This window comes from Lagopus muta, chromosome 1, assembly GCF_023343835.1.
Source record: "Lagopus muta isolate bLagMut1 chromosome 1, bLagMut1 primary, whole genome shotgun sequence".
NCBI lineage: Eukaryota > Metazoa > Chordata > Aves > Galliformes > Phasianidae > Lagopus > Lagopus muta.
In genome coordinates, this window is record NC_064433.1 from 117831024 (window position 1) to 117853843 (window position 22820).

The 22820-nt window shown below is 41.2% G+C and overlaps 1 protein-coding gene across 1 annotated transcript in view; it reads right to left on the minus strand.

The window, feature by feature from the left end:
• Positions 1-2859, minus strand: part of SMS (spermine synthase) — a 47623-nt gene extending 44764 nt beyond the window's left edge. Inside the window, exon 1 of the mRNA XM_048955309.1 lies at positions 2683-2859. Coding sequence (XP_048811266.1) covers positions 2683-2731 — 49 coding nt within the window. The 5' untranslated portion in view covers positions 2732-2859. The remainder of the gene's footprint in view (positions 1-2682) is intronic.
• Between the last annotated feature and the right edge of the window lie 19961 nt (positions 2860-22820).

A 22820-nucleotide genomic window follows, 5' to 3' on the forward strand; every position in this document is an offset into this window, starting at 1 on the left:
ATTCACTCAAGATACAGCATTCATTCCTCAGAACAAAAGCATACGTTCAGTATGAGCTACTGCCCAATACCTGGAGAGACACTAAGCCACCTGAGGAAGATTTTGTAAAGGGTTTTTAGCATACAACAACAACAAAAAAAAAAGCCAGCAGAGATCACCATCAGAACCTATACCATTTTGCAGCTACTAACAGAGTAAGTGAACAGGGACACTACAGCTAGATGAGGACGCTGGTCCATGTCTCTCCTGTACTGAGGATTCCCCATTTGGAAACATTCCTCCAGCTGAGGCATCAGCAGAGAGTTAAGAGGCAGGATTACCTCCCTCACCCTGCTGGCCACACTTCCTTTGATGCAGCCCAGGATACTGCTGGTTTCTGGGTGCAAGGGCACATTGCTAGTTCGTGTCCAGCAGGACCACCAGGTCCTTCTTGGCATGGCTGTGTAAGCATTCACATATCAAAATCCTACACGAAATCCATACACAGCCACATACTGCAGATCCTCTCATTGACATCCAACCTTTCACTCCCTCCTTTATTCCCTCAGGGCCCTCAGAAGACAGGATTAAAACAAGTTACGCTGAAAAGCATATTCAAATGGCTTCAATCATCATATATAACAACTCCAACACACACTGAAGAAATAGACACCATGACCACATACACTCACTGCAAGATTCATTATAATATAATACAAACTTACTATTGAAGAATACTTACTCTCATAGCCCAAAATCTTTGTGTTTCTGCAAGCTATAAAATCAAAAGCTGTAAGATCCACTAAAAGTAATCTGTCAAACTGAGGACAGGTAACATTTTGAGGTGTAAAGAGCGTGCGCTTACCAAGAAGGTCAGACTCTGCTGAGATAATTCAGCTGAAATGTAATGATAACATATAAGCCTCAGAGGAGCAAGAAAAAAAAAAAAAGAGTGGATTTTCTAAATAATAACAGAACACTTCCAAGTTTTATTGTCCATGTAACTTACACAGAAAAAAGTAATCAGTTGGTGATCGTAGCCAAATCGTAGGATTTGACTATAAAGTTTAACACCTTCAACACCACCAAGTTTACCTTCATCACTTTTTCTTTATGGACAATTTTTTATGCTCTGGGCCACAAGCAATAGATGAGAGGAAAATGTCATATGAGCACAGGACAATTAGCTTCAGAGCAGTTATGGGTGAAGTTCTTCACTTCTCACTCAAGGTGTCTACCATGCTTAAACAAGCACAAGAGAGGGGAAAAAAAGATTCTCCCCTCCTTTGGACCATACAGCAGTTCTTCTGCAGTTGGTCCGTCCTCCACTCCCATTCAGGTACATTTAGGAACATTTGGATGCTGTGGAGAGGAATATGGTTGAGTGAGAACTATTGATGATAGGTGGATGGTTGGACTTGATGATCTTATGGGTCTTTTACAACTTTGGTTGTTTCTATGATCCATCTTAACTGGAGAGAGATGCAAATATTGTCTTCAAAGATAAATGGAAATGAAGGAGAAAGCATTGTCTGTTTTCAGATAAGTTTAAGAAGACACTGCGATAGTGGTTTTAATTAATATTGCAGCTTCCATACCACAGAGCAGGGAAATTTACCTCTAGCTTATTTTCCACACACCTAGTCCTGCTCCTCCCCCCACCTCTCCTGACTGTTATGCAGATGCCAGTACTGATACTATGCATTGAAGCTCAGGAAACCATAAAGGCAAAGAGGTCACTGAGTCAAGGGCAGGAGAAAAAGGGAGCAGGAGGGTCCACAAAAGCAGGTTTTAGAGCTACTTAGTTCCTTGGTTTTGTCAAAATCAAGCAAGGGCAAGATGCAAGGACAACAGCAGGACTATATACTGTATCTTTTTCGGTGTCAGGTCACTATCAGTGCTGAAACCACACTATAAAAACCTCACTATGAAACAGACTGAAAGACTTCTGCCACGAAATACATCAGAGCATTCTAAAACAAACTGCTCCGACAATAACGCCATTAGAATCTCATCCCTTCCCTGCTCTTGGCTCTTAGTATCTCACCGAAGCACAAATGCTGCAAAGCCACCAAGGGCACAGCATGCAACAAAGCCCTTGGGATGAGAGGAAATCTCCCTCCTCCCCCAAGATACTGATACATCCCTCGTGTAGATGCGGATAACTGCCCTCGTTCCCGCCTCCCTGCGGGAGTTACGAGGAAGGGCCACGCGCAGTGCGGCAGGCCCGGCTCGGCACCCGGTGCTCGGTCACCCATCTCAGCTCTCCCCCACATTTTACCCATTTTGACCATAGAGAAACGTGGTGGCTCCCCTCCGTTTGTCGGCTCGAACGTGCCCTCTACAGATAGCTCCGGAGCAGGGCTTCGTAAAACCCGAGAGCTCACCTCAAGCCGCGTTTTATTATCAATTCCTTCACCCTACGGCTTCGCAGCGGCTCCAGAGGGGCCCGCTTCACCTCGCCACCTCCGCCTCCCTCCAGCGGGCCCTACGCGCAGCGAGCAGGCGGCCCGAGGGCACCTGCACCGCACACGGCCCTACCGCAGGCCTGCTGGGGCAGGAGGAGGCCGCGCTGAGCCCGCTGCGAGATAAGGCCTCAGAGTGCTTGCACGGGGCCGAGCGCCAAGGAGGGGACCCGACCCCCAGGGGTGAAGGGCGGGGGTAAAGGCTGAAGCTCGGGGAGAGGCCCCGCCGCGCCGTTACCTGTGGTGCCGAGCATGAAGTCCAGGGTGCTGTGCCGCGCTGCTGCCATAGTGAGGTAGAGCCCTGTGCCATGCCTGGAGAAGGCGGCGGCGGCGCGCAGAGTGCGGCGGGCAGCCTATATGTGCGCGGGGCTGCGGCGGCGCCGCGGGGGTGGGAGCGAGCCGGGCCGGGCGGGGCTGTAATGGCGGCGGGGCGGGGCCGCGATGGCGGAGCGGCGGTTGGCGACCCCTCGGCTCAGGGACGGGGCGGGGGGTTGGTCGAGAGGGAGGGTGGCGTGGGGGCGGCGAGATGGCGGCCGCCGCTGGGGAGCTGGGGGGGGGGTGAGGAGAAGAAAAAGGCGGGAGATGGCGGCGGAGGGTGCTCCCTCAGGCGGCTCCCGCCCGCACCGTGCGGCTAAAATAAAGAAAAACAACCCGTTTCTTTTAAGATTCAGTCCCCCGTAACGAAATTCCTGGACGGTCTCCTAGCGCCGGGGCCACGGAGCAGCCTCCAGCAGCAAGGGCAGCCCCAGCGTTGGGGCCGCCGATCTGATCCTCACCCTTGCCCTCACCGAACAGAGAGGTTGCTACCTTCCCATAGCTTCGCTAGCGCTGGAGAATCTCACAGACCTTTTATTTAAAGTCTTTAACGAAGGATAACTAGAATTGCTTGCGGAAACCACAAATGATAGGTGCCATATGTAATTACAAACCCAGCAACGTCCCACCCAGAAGCAGTTAGTAATAGGATCAATGATTAATGTTGTCAGGCACTGCGAATGTTACAGCTTTGGATTCCTTTCTTGCAGAAATCTGCAAAAACGAGATCTAAATGTGAACAGTACAATAGTATCAGTGATTTCCTGGCATTCTGCAGCTTAAAGAATAAAAAGTTTTACAAGAAATAAAAAGGATTTACAAGAAATCACTTTTACATAAGCTAATGTATCACAGTCATTATTTCTATAAGTTGTGGTAACATTTTTTTTTGTTGCAAGCTTTCATTGCCTGCGTTTTAAGCTCTGCAATTCCACAGATCTGGAGTAAAGCAAAAATGTTCCCTGGAGACATGTATCAAAAAAGCCAGAGATGTCTGCAGGTTTGCAGCAATTTCATTTTTGTCAGCTGGTGTTGATTTGACTCTGCCAATCCATGAGAGACCTGTTAAGAAAAACTAGTTAGCCAAAGTATGGGGTTGTGCAAATTCCTGTTAAACGTATTTGATCCAGTCCTGCATGTTATACAGGGGACTTCACCAGTCCTGATTCCCCAAATGCAAGGAATTGGGTGTGCACATTGCTGTTTCACCAAGAGTTTTGCTTTTTCTTAGTGCTGTGCCCTCAGAGAGAAAATAAATAAATAACCAAATAACCAAATAAATAAATAAATAAATGAAAATTCATTTCTTCCTTGCCACCACTATCTCTGGTCTCTCTACTTTGTTTTTTATTTATTTATTTATTTATTTATTTATTTATTTTTCAGGTATAAAGCTGCCACAGGACAGCCAGGAAAATTCCCGTATTTTATGATCTCTGATGTCTCTCACCTTTGCAACAGTAGCAGTCATTTCAGTTATTACATACAGGAGCTTACTGTCTTAGACTTCAGTGCAACAAGGAAATAACTAATGCCTTTTGTTTAGCTGAAGCAATTACATTATCTTTCCATTGAGGAATAGTCAGAAGAAAGTAATGGTGATGTTGTCACCTAAATATACCTTCAAGTATTTGTTCATACGTGCCAGGAGCCTAGCTCAATTATGCCCTTATATACACATGAACAACTTCACCAATTTACAGGGGAAAAAGTAGAGCAGATCTTTTCCTGGAATTAATTTTGCTACTTAAGGCCGACCATTCTAGACTAGTACTGGAAGATGGGTGGAGCATTATCTTTTTAATTAAACTTGCTATGGAAAGAAAGAAACAGAACAATCATCTTACCCTATTCTTTTTTATATGCTTGGGAATTTTATGGATCATCACTGGACTTCATCTGAAGAGCTGGAAAGGCTAAATTAATTATTTCTGAGAACAATATCAAATCTTTCTTAGATTTCAATGTAAAGGACAATAATTAGATATAAATGGTTTTCACAGCTGCTCATTAAGTTAGGTGGAGATGGGAAAGCTGGCAAAACAGCGTGAACAAATTCAAAAAAGGAATATGGGTGGGAAAATAAAAGGTTCACAGTGGAAATGTTGATATAGCCGCAGGAAAGTATCCAACAAGAGGAAGAAATCTGCAGTATTGACCTGTAGGAGTGAAAGCAGACAGTAAATTATATGTAGTCTTACAGAGCAGAAACATCAGAAAGCCCACAGATGCCTTCAAGTGATGGATCCCATCACCGAGGGAGAAACTAACAGATTTTTCTCTTCCGTTCCTTTGGCATGACTACCCTTTGCCTACTACTTAACTAGGTCATGCCTGGGATATTTTGGGGAATCTTCCTATTAGAAAATTACACGCAAGGGAAATTTAAAGAAGAGCAATTAAAATAATTAAAGAGATTGAGGGATTGATTTATGAGGCATGATCAAAAGAGCTTGAATATTAAAACGTTTCACCAATACTGTGGATTTCAGATGACATCATAGTGTTAAGATTAGCACAGGCTATATGAAAAGAGTTTATTCAGTATAGGATTACATGCATATTTTGAAGCCAGTAGAGATTGCTAAAGTGGATGCAACAGGTAAAAAAAAAACAAAAAGCACATTTGTGCACCAGTGTTTGCCCAGTTATGGAATGCTTTATTCTGAAACGCAGTGACAGAGGCCCTACTCTCTATGGGGAGATTTGACAGATTAGATAAGATACACAGGCTGAAGGGAACAATCTCACAGAGGGTGGTGACACAGTGGAACAGGTTGCCCAAGGAGGTTGTGGATGCCCCATCCCTGGAGGCATTCAAGGCCAGGCTGGATGTGGCTCTGGGCAGCCTGGTCTGGTGGTTGGTGACCCTGCACATAGCAGGGGGGTTGAAGCTGGATGATCATTGTGGTCCTTTTCAACCCAGGTCATTCTATGATTCTATGATTCTATGTAAAAGTCAGGATAAAGGCCTCTAATTGTATGCAACAACTTGCACTTGAGGCCCATTTTAGCCTGCATCCCCTGTTTTTCCATACACACCCATAGCCAGCTGAAATACCAAACATAACAGTATTTTTAATCACAATCTCACAGTTCATCTTCTCTGACTGCATCCATCTATGTTAACTGATCTGTAAATATTTCACCTACTGGTGCCACAGCCTGAAATTCGCCTCAGGAATTAAAGTTGAAAACAACATATTCCTCACAGACAGCAAAGAAATATCTTACAGGAATACCTTTATCCTTGTGTTATTTTAGATAGTTCACAGAAGATTCGTTAGCACTCTTTTTGGACCACCCGTATACCTCACAGCTTTGTTACCTTTGAATAAGGTGGTCATCTTGTAATGCTAAATGAAGCCTTCAAGTCAAACATGCGTGTTTAACAGGTGTGCATACACACAAAATCTTTCACATCTGATTCTTTATATAATTAATTAATAATTTCTCCTAAACAGAGGCATTTGTACAGTACAATTAAGTAAACAACACAACATGGTAACAGCCTATGCTGAAGTAACTGTTAGAAGATAGTAACAAAATGGGAAAAGCAGGTGCTAGAAACAAAAGAGGCTTAGAGTTTGATGCAAAGACCTGGAAATTGTTTCATCACCTTCAGTGTTTATGTATCATATTGGGTCAGTTTTTACCCTAGAATGTTAACAATGACAAAAACACACTGAGAAACAAACCAACAAAAACCCTACCCCCAAAGCTCTACTTCTTTAGTATTTGCTTGTAATCGATAGAGGTTGTAATTGATAGAGGTTGTAGTATATTTGTAGGAGAGGGAAGGTAGTATCTAGACAGATATATTCTTTCAGAAAAGTGTAATAAGGAAAAAAGAGCAATGTAAGCTTCTGACTTAGAAGAAAATAACCTGAGATAAGGATGTGGTACTATAATTTTGACCAATGATGAAGTTCACATCTTAGCAAAATAGCGTATCATATAAAGACACATTGATGACTAAGAAAACTAGAACGTAGTAGTCTAATGAATTTACTTCTTTAATTCCTACTTCTGCTTCTGTGTCTGAGCATGTTACTGTTTACTAAAACAAAATTTATCTCCCTTTTCTTGGATGCTCACAATCAAATACATAGACTTCCTTGGGCACTGCTCTAATCTTTAAAGGAAAAAAGAGGCAGGAAACTGTCTCAAATTAAATGCTAGCTACTGCAGAGCCTACATCTTATTGGAAACCATAAAAAAAAAAATCTAACTTGAAAAACAAGTGTGTTGAGTTAAGCAAGGCAACAGATTCAAACTGATTACAGGGATGAGTGAAGATTTAATTTTTTTTTTTTTTTTTAGGTCTGCAAACAAGGACCCTAGAGAGTCAAATTATATCACAGGATGTAAGGCACCTCACAGAACAGGAGAACAATTTCAGGAAGTTTTAGGAAACTCAGATAAGAGATAATTGCTTAAGTAAATGCTACTATAAATTATAGCAGCTATTACACTCTGCTTTTTGAAAGCCCTCTCCTGGATAAAGGCCAGAGTGCTGTATTTGAACCCTTATGATGGGATTTCCTTTGATCCAAACAGGTAAGCAGTCTTCTAGAGAAATTGTTCCCCTGTTTACTGTGAAAGGGAGACCTGATGCCCAATGGCCCAAAAATCTTGATTGTCCTGTACACCTCCTCCTTCTGGAACACACTGCTTTTGGTTGAGTTTCAAGCCTGACATACTCAGAGATTCTTTTGAGAACACCAAGAAACACCCATGGAAACCACTGAGAGACCATTCCTTACCTTCACCTCTTCACCAATATCCTTGCTGATGTGTCCTACCTTAGCCCAGGGTCCTGCCTCTGACCCACACATCCTGGTTTTGTGGTTTTGGTGGTTTTTTTTCTTAACTTCCAAAATGTGAAGTCCTGACACTGCTCCTTTCCGTGTTTTTCTACAGATATTTGACCATGGAAAAAAATTCCCTCAAATCCCAACTAGTATCTCCTCCCTCCCCAAACCAAATGCAGAAAAAGATTAGATGAACATTGATTTGTGAATCCCAGCACAATTTTGTCCCTGAACCCATCACATGGCAAGGAAAAATGGGGCTAAGCTTTTCCTTAACATCTTGATCATCTCTTAGAACTACTATATGCTGTAAGCAGTGCTGTTATTTGAAAATAGCCTCTGAGAGAAACCTTTTTATAACTTCCATCAGATGATATCCACCACTCCCTCTGAGTCCACAGTCATCATCTGATCCCATGGTCTGCTCATCATCATCAAGTGATCCCAATCCCACATCATTTGATCATTATCTGGAACAGCAAAAAAAGGGCTTTCTTGGCTTGTCTACTTTCTTTCTCCTGCCTGTCACATAGTTCAGACACAGCTCTTCAGATATCAGGAGGGCTTGCCAGTGCTAATCTTCCTTTATGACATAAATCATAACATTTAATAGCCGCACCAGCTAGTTAAAATATCTTAACCTCTCCCAGTTGGTGACTTGCATACTCAGCTACAGGACAGGACCTGTGGTCCACAGGCAAAAAGAACATAACAGAAAATATATATGTATTCCTTGTGTGTAAAGCATAGCCCTGGTAAGCCCACAGGAGCTCAGATAACCAGTGCTACGGGTGGCTCAGGGTTCTGTGGCTGCAGCTTCAGGATAGCCCTCTCAAAGTTTTTATCGATGATAAATAATTTTTCTACAGTTCTTTCTGTTCTGTTCTTCTGTTCCAGTTTGTATTTCCTAATAATTACAAAACGAGTAATGCTGTTTTCCCAACCCAGCCATGTCACATCTTGTCTACCATCTATGATTTTATCATTTCCCATGTTATGCAGGTGATTTCAGTGACAGACTAGCCCCCGGACAGCAAAGAACCCTCTGAGTAGGCAGATTTGCTATCTTTCATCACTGACACAGTATCCAGTAGACAGCAGCCTCCATTATTTTGATTTAGATTAACAGTTACAGCTGAAATAAAGTAAAAGTGAAATCAGATCAATGAAATCTTAAAAAACTAAGAAGAAAAAAAAAAAAAGAAGGAAAATAAAGGTCAGAGAGAGCAAGTTTTTTGACAGCTTTTATTCCATTGAAAACTATGTAAATAAGGGGCAAACATGCATAGGTTGGTAATTTGTAACCCAAGCTTTGCATAATATGAAGGAAATACTATTCTTTCTGATCAAAATGTTTACAAGGAAGGAAGTCCTGCATGGAGAAGAATGGATGACAAATTGGTGAAAATAGAAATCATTAGTTCATTGACAGCATAAAAAGGTGGTAGAATGCATGAAAAAAACCAGTGTAAAAAAACAGACAGTGGAAAAGATGTTTCACCTGCAGCAGAGACCAGTAACACTTAGTTTACTTTATATATGTGTTGTGAAATACTGTTTCTTATAAAGATGTTCTCTTTTCTGAGTGATGATGCCTCAACATACAGTCTGAGAAGTCCTGGTAAATAATAAAAAGGCTGTTGCCATCAAGGCCAAAGACAGATTTACTGCTGACTTTAAAGGAGACAGAATTTTAGTCTTTGCCTGCTGTCCTACAGGCAGGGCTAGATTTAGTTCTGTTACTTGGCCATTTGACACTCTAGGCAGAAGTATATGTAACTCCATTTAAAACAAAAAAAATCCAAAATGCTCAAGTACATGTTGATAAATCATACTGACTGCACTTACATCACACACACGCTGTTGTAGCTCTGTGAGGGATTGTATGTTCACTTGATGAAGTTTCCGTTGTTAGCAGAAGCTTTACCATCTTGCCTCTTACATTTCTGGTTGCAAGTGCAAAGCTAATTCCAAGTAAAAAGATGGTCTCTTCCTTAAAAGGATCTCCAGAATAAATAAAGCTGCCAGTCTAAAAGGCTGAAGTGGTGGTGTAGAAAGGCTGTTCCGCATCGGGCTCTCCTGTGAGCCCAGTCAATTAGCTCATCATTGCAGAGATTTTCGGATGTCTACAGTGCAGATACCTATATTGGACCTGGTTGTCTCAGTGGCCTTACCATTCAACAGAGCCATTTTTAAGATGCAATTCATCTCACCCTACTGAAGATGCCTAAAACAGATCAAATTGTTCTTTGTTTCTCTCCATTGACTCTGAACAGTTCAGGTGAATGCCTGTCTGGCATTCCACATCCTGACAGTGCTCTGCACAGATTGATTTCCTTCTACTCAGAGCTGCTCTTAACATGAAGTCAGCATTGCCGTGTGAGAGGCTACAGCAATGACTTTTCTCCTTAGCAGAAAGTTTTGCACAAGCTTCTTCATTTGTTTTATAAGAAACAGCTTATGCTTAGGAAAAAGAGATTACTTTTCCAAGGGAAAAACAATACGGCAAGATAATACTGATCCACTCAGCAGGCTGTGATCTGTCTGTTGGCTGCTAGACCACATTTGAGTTTATGAAAGGCAACACAGAAAGAAGTTGGAAGGACTTTGTGGTTATTCACAGGCAGGTCCTCTAAGATGTTGCCAGGTAGCATCTAATTATAAATGGGTTTTTAAATGCAATGTAATTAAATCAAAAGATAGAGTCAGCAATATGATCGAAAGTGAATGATCTGTATCTCACCTAAATAGTTTCACAATCGGAGTTACAATGAATAGACCAGGTTTGGAGAAACAGAAATGTACTTAATCTTCCAAAATGTACATTACACGATACTAAACCTATTGACAGTAAAAGATTAATGTAGAAGGTCTTTTTTTAGTCTGATATCAAAACTTCATCAGAATCCCATAAAGCAATATTTGCCACTAACCACAGGAAAATGACTTTTGGAATTAACATAAAAATATTCAACCTAAAGCAGCCTGTTGCCTTCAACAGCAGAAAGCTTACATGGCCTTGCAACCTGAAAGCTGCCAAATAACATGTATTTGATTGTGGAGTTTGGATCCCATTGTTGCTAGCTCAGACATCTAATAAAATGTCTCAGTTGACAATTTCAAAGAATGATTCTGTCTTCTGATTAGAGCAGTAGGCTGAGCCAGGAGATCAATGCTTAATTTTTAAACTGCTACAGATTATTCTACCTTGGATAAGTTAGAGTCTGTCTGAAATGTGGTAAAACTACTTTCTTCCTCTATCAGTTTGTAAACCCGAGAGTACACAAACTGTTTCAGCTGTGAATTTTTAAAAATACTAATTCAACAGCTAACTATAAATTTCACTTGGGATGACTGTATTTGATAGTCCCCCTGAATTTTCCTTAATGCTTCTTTATTACTTGCTTTACATTATCTGAACCATTCCTCAGACTTTATTATATTCTCCTGTCAGCCACTATCTTAAAAAATCATTTTATTATTATTATTATTTTTTTTTAAGCTCTTCGTCATTACTCTGATGGTTGATTTTGAACTGACAGAGCTTCTGATGAATACAGAATGGTATGTGTAGCTGTTGTTAAGGATTAACAGGTTTGCTTTGAGGTTTTTACTGCAACGCTTATGTAACGAATACCGTGCCAGTGATGGAAAACAAGAAAATCAGAAAATTAACCAGATTGGAATACTTACCATATGCAGAGTTCACATGCAACATATTTCATCTATTTTTTTTCTCCATGACCAGATGATCTCCTTAGAATTTCTGGTGTGGAAACATCTTAATTTGACAATGGGTTTGCCTTTATGCCCTAAAGCATATGGTGGGTACCAGAAATAAGTGAGCGGTGTGGCTCCTGTGCTTTCCGTGTTTTGTTGGAATTGTTACTGTGCCGGGTTTCAGTTGTAAGACAAAAAGAATGTTCTTGGTTCACACCTGTGGGGTATTACAAACCGTGGTTCCTTTTGTCTTCTGATGGAAGCAGCAATACGGCGGCATTGAGTTTGCACTCAGATGAATTCAAGCAGCAAGCTGCTCTGTTCTGCATGCTCACTTTTTCCTTACTTTGTTTTCTGTTTTTCCCAGTTTTCAGAAACTGTGTCTGTCATGGTCTACAATACTGAGTCCCACTGTGCTCAGATTGGTGTCTCGCCAAGTCCACACTGTGCCAGAAGACACTGATTCAAAAAGACATCCAAGAAGGCTGAAATGAAACTTCTGAATTATATTTCCTTCTCAATTCCTTTTTTAAAGCGTATGCTTTTGTGTTTCTCTTCATCGCATACTCAGATTAACATAGCCCCATGCAACAATAAACAGTCTTGAATTGCCAGCCTTTAACTTTTACTATTTGCTTAGGAAGTGTTTGAGAGCAAATCTGAAAAAGCATTATTTCATTTTCTGACCAAATGTACGATGAATAACAGATTTTGCAATAAAACTAGTTCAGGAAAAGACAAGATGCATTCTCTTTGTAATAGCCATGCTTGACTATGTCAAGCAAAGCCATAACTCTGGCCAATATATTATACAGGCTCATTGTAACAAAATTGTGCAGTTGCCTGACTCCATTCTTTCAGAAATCTTTTGCACAGATTTCAGCACTCTCTGACATCATTATGCCATGTCACTGAGAGCTGCTGACAGGAGGAGCCTGGGGCTTTCCTGGCTGATGTTCCCAATTGTTGATGTGCTGTGGGCAGCTGAGTGTCGCCAGACCTCCCCTGGCCCAGCCGTGCTGGAGGGCAGCAGCAGATCAGTGCAATGCCTTCCCGCATTTTGCCCAGCATTGGCTGCATTAAAAAAACCTGGGCCTAAGTGGGAAAAGCTTTTCTTATCATAAAGAAACTGGGAATGATTGGGTCAGAACACCTTGTGCCTGTATGATCTGCAGAAGCATTCTCTGCAGCAGCATGTGGCAGTGGTGTTGAAACAAGCCTGTAGAAGCACATTGGGAGGAGATGCAGTAGGGTTGCAGCAGGAACCAAGGTGGCAGGAGGAAATACTGTCAGGAAGCTTACTCCTTAAGACTGATTTTAAGTGTCTTGCACCTCCAAAAATGCAGTGTGGTGAACCCTCCTACTCCAGGGTTCCTCCTGCCAGTTATGAGACCACACGGTTACAGTTTTGCAGGGTTAACTTATGGGACTATCTTCACTTGTTAAATCTCTTGACAACTCTATTACTAAGCATATAGGACCGTTTAAACTACTGACCTCTTGGCAACAAAGTGGCTTTACTACAGAATGAGTTTTATCCTTCTTTCTCATTCATGGATAATGCCACACTAACATTACATTTTAAAAAGTTTATGTGTGTTTTCATCAAAACAAAAGTGGTACTTTTTGATGACAAAGGGACCCTCATTTTCTCCTTGTAGGCAGTATTTCTAGTCAATTTATACCTTGTCAGTAGCATTAGCTTTAGGCATACTTCTAGTAGTGAACCTCCTTTCTGCCTTTGTAATACTTAATGGAGCCTGACTTTACAGGACTGGTTTCTGGAAATAAATGTTCTTGCTTGCATTGTTTGCAGACTCTTTCTATTCATACAAAATACTTCAAATATGGCATATTTCATTGCTTGGATTACATGCAGCTTGTTTTAATGGTGACCCCAACACCATTTACTTCTGTAGAGTGAAACTGCTCCATACTCCATTTACAAGTTATTTAGGAGTTAAATAGCTTGTAAATGCTCCTGTCCATAAAAGAAAGAGCTCCCTCTTCAAAAGGTAATATAGAGATGTGCACATTTATTTGCAAACCAGTGTCTGGACTGTTTTATCTGTCCTAAAAACCAGCTGATTCAATGAAATCTTCTCTCTTCAGCTGGCTTGCAGTCAAGCCTGCAGTCAAGCCCACAGTCACATTCCCTGTGTGCCTTGAATGTTTAATCAGTAAACACTGCAGGGAAATATTTAACTGCAAACACAAATCTATCATCATGAGCATGCCATAAACACACAGGGAAATTCCTATTTAATTTTCTAAAATTGCTTGCTTACAGGACTAAGTATGTGGGATTAAACTGACTTTAAAAAATGTAAACTGAGAAGCAATAAGATGCAGAGATTCTGTTTTGGCCCCTTGCTGCTCTTGTGGGGTTTGCAAAGATGCTATCATGCAGCATTTCAGTCGTGGCAGGAATGAACTGGAAATGGCTTGAGAAGAGGTGGTGGGTAGGGAAAAGGTTGCCATAAAACCTGAGGTCGCATTTCAAACTGCTTGAAATAGCATCTGCTAGAAACAAGTCACACAACTGTGGTGCAAATCGAAGCCAGGAAGACAAGGAGGTAAAAAGACAAAACAAGATGAGGTGCCACTGCATGGAGGAAAAGCGATGAAAATCTGTCTGACCTTTCTTTAACCCTTATCAAGCCTCAGTAATCTTTCCCATTTCTGCTCTGAACATTTTGTGTTCTCAGGTCCATTCTCACTTCTTTCTTTTGCATGATCATCATTTAATATCTTCGCTCACTGGAGATCTTCTTTAATGCTCCGACAGTTATTTCCCCTCTGCCAGTCTATCTTTTCATTTGCCACCCTTCTGTCTATATCTCTGATACCTAATTCACCCTAATATTTTCATTCTTCTTAACATCTTGAACTGCTATTTAGAAATCAATGGAACTTTCTTGGTCTATCATTCAAACTCTGCAGTCATTTGCTAGACTTTTCTGTTTGTCTTCAGATCTTTCTGCTTCCCATCTTCTTTTCCCAGGCCATAATTCATGCAGTTTGATGCCAGCCATTTACATCCTCTCCTGCTGCTAGTCCTTTTTCACTCCAGTGATTTCTGATTTCTCTGCTGTTTGCAACCTCCTTTTCTTGCTTGCCTGTTCTCTTGCTGACTTCTTGTCAGAATCAGTTTTTGAAATGCTTACTGCTATTTGGCTTTGGGCTGTGTGACAGAGATCATGTTTAAGGGCGAATTTCTCTATTCCGGAAGCCAATCTTTCCAGTGCACACCACTCTTGAACCATCCTCATTTCAGTACCTGGAGGCCACATTCTCCAAACTGAGTTACAGCCTCACAGTGGAAGAGAGAATTTCCTCCTAGAGAATTTACAGTTCAAATAAAGGCAATAAGAGGCTTTGGCAAAATATTAAAAAATCTTTATATGGTGCATATTCACTGCAAAAAAAAAAACAAAACAACAACCTCTTTCCTTTTAAAGCAAACTGCTTTTCACCAAGGATCTGTGTTTTGCCCTAACTTCCCCAATGCCCTTGAGGGAGATAAAGCATTAAGCAAGGTATTGTATGAAGGCATAAATACTGGTATATATAAGCAGCTTATAAACTCGAGCCAGAAGTGCAGCTGTTCAAATAGATGCCACAGCTGGCCAACTGAATGCAATTAGGCCTTGACTTGTAGTTCTATGAACAGTCCTTCTTAGTCATCCCCTCACAGTCACAGTTTTTAAAAAGATATAAAGAACAGAAAGGTTGACAAATATTATTCCTAAAATCAGGAGTAAAACTCACAGATGCCTTTCTCCTTCTTTCTTTCCTCCCAGACTGTGTAGAAATAGGTTGTTGAGAAATTCTTACTTTTTCATATAAAAAATGAATTTTTACTGACTAAAGAAGGCAGATACGAGTAACTCTGTGAAGTGGTTCAGGATTTGTTAGTGAGATGATGAAATCAAGATGGAGACATTGCTGGGAAAGGCAGAAGGCAGGAAGTTGTAAATTCAGTTACACTTGTAGTGAATGTGGCAGTGGTAACCTGCTCTAGCAGGGATGTTGGCTTTCTAACCCTCGGCTATGATTTTTATAGAAAGATGGAGAAAAGGGTCTTTTGTGGCAGGACAAGGGGCAATGGTTTCAAGCTAAAAGAGGGGAGATTTAGACTGGATGTAAAAAAGAGGTTTTTTAGAATGGTTGTGGTGAGGCATTGGCACTGGTTGCCCAGAGAGGTAATGGATGCCCTAGCCCTGGAGACTCTCAAGGTCGGGCTGAGTGGTCCTCTGAGCACTTTGATGCAGCTGTAGGAGTCCCTGTTCATTGCAGGGGAGTTGGACCAGGTGGTCCAATTTTAAGGGTCTCTTCTAACTTGAACAATTCTATGGTTCCATTTTTCAGTGGTTTTAATGATACATGCATATGTAGGAAGTGCAATTTTATTACTAGACTACAGTACTTGGGCTGTGTCTAATAGTACACTGGGAGGGAAGCACTTACATGTGAGTACTCATCAGATGACATCTCTTTACTGGCTATAGAGGGAGGAGATGGTTATCCAGATGACTAAAGTGAGTGACTCTGGCCAGGTGTGAGTAAGTCCCTGAATTCCTCTTCTCTGAGCACCACGTCCAGAAGACCTAGAGCCCTGAAAACTTGTTAAAGTCCAAAGCAGGGAAAACTGTGATTCAATTTGACTGCCATGTCCTCATGCTTCGTGACCTTGTAACTTTTACAAGATGTGCTTTGAAGAACAGACCACTGTCTTGCAGCACACAGATGAGGGTCATTACAAAACTAATTAACTGTAGCAAGAGAAGCAAGAGAAGATCATTGCTTCAGTCTGTAAATTAAAGAAATTGGGAAGCAAACTATTTTTCTTCTGTGGCAGATCCCATTCTTCACTTGGTGGGTCATCTTATTCCATTTTCACTTTAAAACTCGATATTGTTCTCCATGCAGGAACTAGATCTTTCCCACTGACCTCAGTGTAGCAGGATTGCATATGTGGTGAGCATGGATAGATGGAGTCTTTTTTATTTTGCATTTGATAACAGCCTTACTACTCATGCGTGATTTGGCTGTATATTCATGTGAGCATCATCGTAAGGGCTTATTACACAGGTTTGGTTTAATTCAGACCTGTGAGCCAGGTATATCAATCTGATTGCAGTGTCAGACTTCACAGCATGACGTTCCAAAATCTGGGATGCACGAGCAGAAATTTCTAGCTTTGTATGTCTGACTGCCTGGTTATTTAGGCTGTTCTTAAGAGAGATGACTTTCTTTTCAACTGGAGAACAGCAAACTTTTATCAGGACTGAGCTTGCTACAGTTTCTCCTCACATCAAGGTCTAAGCTGGTAAGGGAATTACAGTTTTTTAGATAGAGAAAAGGTATTTCATAAATATTAGAGAAAAACAGAATGGTTACTCAAATATTAAAACATTTTTGCTCTTTAAAATAATAGTAACCATTTCCCCAAACTTTCAAAACTGACAATATCAGTCAGTTCTTCCTCTCCAACAAGTTCATTCTCACGTGGTCTCTACCTTACTGTAGGGGAAGCATCCCACTCACACTGCTGCATGATATTAGCAGTAATGGTCATGAATAGCATGGTTAAAAAGCAAACAACCAAGAATCACACAGAATTTACAACTTTCCTGAAGACAGCTCTGTCCTATGAATTATAGCTAGGCCACGCCTGTTGTTTTGACAATGTCATTATATGAACAGTCTGAACAGTGGGTCACTGAGTAGGTTTTGGATCACTTCCAGAATGTTTTCCACCTGCTGTATCCCATTCTCACCTGTGCAGGCAGCAGATGTAACCACTCTGCATTTTGTGGAATGCTTTTGCACTGAACAGGTCAGTTAAGCCTCTAGAGCAAAAGATTCAGCAAGCCTTTAGGACCAAAGTGTGCCAAGGATCTCCGTAGGCTGTTTCCTCTGGCAGGGACAACCAGAGCAGGTGCCCAGGACCATGACCATGTGGCTTTCAGTTATCTCCTAGAAGATGACCCCACAAGCTGTCCATCACCCTCACACTAAAGACATGCTTTCTGCTTCATCCCCAGACTTTGCAGCAGGCCGGACACGTGTAGAGGCAGGGCTGAAGAGTTCTGGAGACCCATTAGCCTCAGGGCAAGTACTATCCCAACCTGGGATTCCTTGCATAAGGCCTGGCAAGTTTCACTGTTAGGATTTCAGCCCTTCCTATTTGATGGTCACACAGGGAACATATAGCATAGTGGCTTGCCCAGCTAGATGGCCCCACATAGCTGCTCAAGCACTTCTTTTCATTGCAAGCTCTTATTTATGGACCTGACAAAACCATTTCCTTCCCTGCAGCTACAGCCTATGTATTTCACAGCCTTCTCAGGCCACTAGCAATCATTTTTTATCTAAGCTGGTAATAATTAAGACTAGCAGAAGCTAACCAAATCCTTATCAAATTAGCATCCATGTGTACATACAGATCTGTGGCAGAAGAAAAAAGATATGTTTTGCATTTCAAAGCACGCTTTTGATCTAGACGAAGGCAGATTTTCAAGCTACTTTCTTATGCATTTGTAATTAATAATAAAAGTTGGTGGGTTTTTTTGTTGTTGTTTTTTTTAATCCTCATGGCCACTCATTTCCTGGATTCTTTCCATTGTTTCACCATACCATACGTTTGGTTTCCTGATTCCCTTCTCAGTCAGCTACGTTCCCTATCAAGTTTTTCTCCCTGTTCCTGTGATGAGCTCAGTTCACCAAATCTGGACTCAGTCTGGCTGTATCCCTAATGTCTTCAGCCACAGCTATAAAAGATGTAATTTGCATTTGAATTGGTAGAGTACAGGGGAGGAACCAGAAGAACCACTTATAGGCAAACAGAGTAATTTATCACGTTTAGTATCATACTTAATATCACATTTTGAAATTATATAGATTTTTTTTTTTTAATCCAGTCCATTTACACATGCTAAAAGCAATCCCTTTTTAAGTTACTCTGCTTTCTTCAGAACTGCTTTTGGTATTTTCATATCCAGATAAGTAATGAAGAAAATGAAGAACAGCAAATAGTTATTAAAAAAAAAAAAGAAGTTTGTTGGTAAAAACAGTGGTAAGTACTGAGGAATGTGTGGTTTGCAATGTGTGCTTATAATCTAACTGCTGATCGTGCAGCGATGATAGAGATACAGGTGGTTCGGCCTCATTTATGCTAGTTATTCAAATAGCTGCAGGAGTGAAAATAAAGCCAAGGGGCTAAACATTGTAAAAGTGGATTAATTTTTCTGAGTAATTGCACCTGTGAGGTCAACTTGTGCAGGAGAAGGAATGAGGAGAAGAGTTCCAATCTCACAGTCAGGCTACTGAAAGAGTGACCAGGTGCAATCCATACACAGCGAGCAGGGCGCCAGCCCTCAGAGCTAGTTAGACATCCTAAACCACCAGGGAAGTACAGGCTTTCATCATCTCCCTGGCCTTAGTGCATGGCATGTAGCTGCCAGCAATGGAAATCCATCAGTGCTATCTGCAAGTTGGCTCTAGAAATGCTTGATATTATGCTCTCTTTGTGAGATATGCATGCTTTTTCGGATGTAAAAATACTGTAAATGAACAAACCACTTCTCCTTGCAACACTCCTTTCCTGATTTTACCCCATTCCTAACTGAATCTCCACTTCTTTGATCCTTCAAGGAAAAAAGAAGCCATGCACAGTGCTGTAGCATTCTCCCAGGGCAGCCTTATCTCCATCTGGTCTCTTTCACCCTCTGTAGGTCTGTGCATGTCTGCTAGTCCATAGCTGGAGATAAATAGTATTTTCTTTATAAAATAAAGTATCCTTTTTCTTGCTGTACTCATTTTTTGCTGCTTCCAGGGTTAAGGTCCAGAGCAGGAGAATGCATGTCTTTTTTTCCTGTAACTCCTATGAATAGCATTACTGTGCAAAATTAGAAAACCTTGGACATATGTCAAATAAAAGTCACTCAAGCCCCATTTTCCAATTTAATTAATGAGTCAAAAAGGAAAGAAATCCAAGGAAATGATCAGTCAGGCTTGTTTTCTTGCCCACATGTAACCATCTGGCATGATACAAAATGCCCTCAGGTAGCCCTCCTAGTATCCAGCTGCTGGTCCAGGATGTCTTTGATCTCCTATAGAGCCTCATTTGCCAGCCCCATGCATAGGTCTTAGAAGAAACCAACAGAACCTAACCTAAACCAACCAAGAAACTAACAGAACCCAACCCAAACCAAAAGAAGACAAATGGAGACAAGCAGGGGATGAGTATCAAAACTTGAACCTTGTTCCAAGTCAAATTACCAACCTAAGAACACCTTAGGATATCTCAGACCACACCAGATGTCTGTGTGGGTAACTGCATCAAATGCAAAAGGCTCAGAGGAATATACACTTAAAAAAAATATCAGGTAATATTTTAATAGAGATCCTCATAGAGCTGTGAAGGGACAAAGATATAGGTACTTTCCCAGTGCAATAACAAGTAAAAAGGATAATAAATGGGGGGGGGGGGGGGGGGGGAGGAGGGAGGAGAGGAGTTTCTCGTTTTCATTTAAATGATTCCTTTTGGGGGAAATGAAACAAGATGTGCAACCATGTGTTTCCAAGACTGTCACGAGTGGTGGTTAGACAATATCGAGCCACTGCTACATTTAAAAGAGACTAAAAAAAGGTAGATGCCAAAAAATAATTAGAGATACAGAGAATGAGATGCAGAATTAGTAAGAGCATTGAATACAATCTCAACAACACTGCAGCCCTGAGTGTTAGAGTAAACAATGGGTAAACAATGGACCCACATCCGTTTGAGGCTAAAGAGATAGAGAAAGGGTAAGAGTTAGCAGAAGCCTGAGTTGCTCTGCTGCTTATACTTCGTGAATATTATTTTCTTTGTCACCCTTCTTTGAACCCGCTCCAGGGCCTCAATGTCTTTCTTGCAGTGAGGGGCCCAAAACGACACAGAACTCGAGGTGCAGCCTCACCAGAGCTGAGTACAGGGGGACAATCACTGCCCTGTTCCTGCTGGCAACACCGTTCCTGATGCAAGCCAGGCTGCCATTGGCCTTCTTGGCCACGCAGGCACACTGCTGGCTCATGTTCAGCCGAGCATCAATCAATACCCCCAGACCCATTTCCTCTACACAGTCCTCCAGCCACACCGCCCCAAGCCTGTAGCATTGCCTGGGGTTGTTATGGCCAAAGTGCAGAACCACATTTGGCCTTGTTGAACCTCATCCCATTGGCTTCAGCCCAGCTATCCAACCTGTCCAGATCCCTCTGTAGGGCTTCGCTACCCCCAGGCAGATCCACACTTCCACACAACTTGGTGTCATAGGCTGGAAGGGACCTTAAAGACCATCTAGTTTCAACCCCCCACATTAAACATGTTTAGGAATACTTCTGCTCACTGAAAAAAGAACTATATTAAGCTAGAAATGAGACACATTGATAGAGTACTCCTATCCCCAAATTATATTAGTGATGAAGGCATCATTCCTTGTGATGCCATGAATACATCACTGACTTTATTCAAGACTACAGAACACACATAATAACATAATCAGATAACATTATCAAAATCAACTGAAAAATTACAGGACCATAGACAATTAAATGTTGAAGAAAAAAAATGAACTGTTGACCCGAAACTTAAACATCAGTAAGAAAAAAAGTCATCTCCTTGTGCAAGAATTGAGAAAATTGCACACAAGCCTATCTAGGAAATCCTCCCAATGGGTCTGTGATTTGTGCTTTGTGCCTATTTCCCAGAGTAATCTGTTATCTGGGAACAAAGCTGTGCTTGCTGAAACATCTTTGCTTGCATAAAGTAACTGCTTGTCCAATAAGCAACAAAGGACAATTTAGTTGTCAGTACAAATAACCTGGCTATCTATCTCTAGATGAGTTTGCTCAAGACAAAGAATGAAAAAGCCTCATCTCCAAATAAGGCTGAACACTCTGGGGACGCCGTGCTAGCACAGCCTCTGATGGCATCTGGATACCTAGGGGAACTCAGCAAGAACTGGCTATGTATGGATATATGCCCTGCTCTGCACTCGTTTGTACATACAACTTAAAGGTTGTGACACATAGCATCATCCTAATGTCATTCAAAGAGCTGAGATTTAAATTCCTTGCATAAGACTGGCCTTAACACCCAGAGAAGGGGTTCCACTTACCTCAATGACGGCATCCCATGTCAAATATTTCAGCATAAAACAAGCCAACAGAAGTCCACAATGCAAGAAGAGACGAATTATATAGGAGGTAGCCAAGACTGAGGGTTGTGCTCCTAGAAGATGGTCATTGTGTACCTTGGGCACATTACAGTAAAGTTAGCTTTGCTCAGGAACAGTGTGCAGATGTCCCTCTGGATGCACTTCTAGTATAAACCTAACTATTACTGTGATAAACTGGTAAGTAAGAAAAAGCAAATTGGCAGTATTATTAATTTTAGGAGGTGGTCAAGTACTAAGAAGAGTAGTGGGGAAGCTTTTTGGTACCCAGATAGAGAATACAGATTATGTATGAGAAGAGCTTAAGAATGTAGGAGAAAGAACATAGTAACTGCCATAAATAAAGAATTATGTCACTTTACCTTATTTTTAAAAACAGATTTAAGCACATTCACAATCAAACAATGAATTTCTTTGCAGGATACATTTATCATACACAGAAAACAATACTTATTGTTTGGTTGATTAAACAGAGAAAAAAAAACACAACAAAAAAACACAATACATTATTCAAAGTTCTACATAGTATTTGTTAACTGACATTTTCAGAATGAAGTTTTTTTTTTTTTTTCTTTTTAAAAGTGATCATGAACAATGCATAGTGGGAACAAAGGGTCTAGAAATCTAACATTCCACAGCTGTGAGTCAGCATGAGAAATAAGGCTATGCAGAGGAAAAAACATCAGTGGGTTTCAGAACAATACCTATTCCATTGGCAGACTTCAGATAAGAGCATATGAAAACTAAAACCAGAGTTCTGGACAGAAAAGAGGAATTAAAAACATTAACACACAACTGGAAAAGGAAGAAACTACATTTCTCTTGTGATGACTTGGAAATAGCCTTTGAACTTTGGAACTAATTGTCAGTGAAGGTCAATTGCAGCATGACCTGCAAAACAAACCCTGGATGAACATCTACAGGTGAGAAATATCCAAGACCATTTTTACTCAGTAAGCTGCAAATACCTCATCCATTCATTCAGTGCATACTTAATGGACCAACAAAGTATAAAAAAAAGAAGTTGGAGCACCGCTCATTGAATGATTTAACAAAGGGCCAGTAGATGTATCTTCATGCTCTGAAATGTTAATTACAAGGTTTGGGGTGGTTTTTTTTTTTTTGTTTGTTTGTTTGTTTTTCCTCCATGTTTCATGCCAATGCAAATGCAATGAACAGAATTGCAGTGTTTTATCTTGCTTCTTCTTCCTATCCTTTCACACTGGGTTCACTGTTGGTGGCAGACCCTACAACAACGCTTTCCAGATGCTTCACTAATTACAGCAAATGCACCACAGGTAACTCAG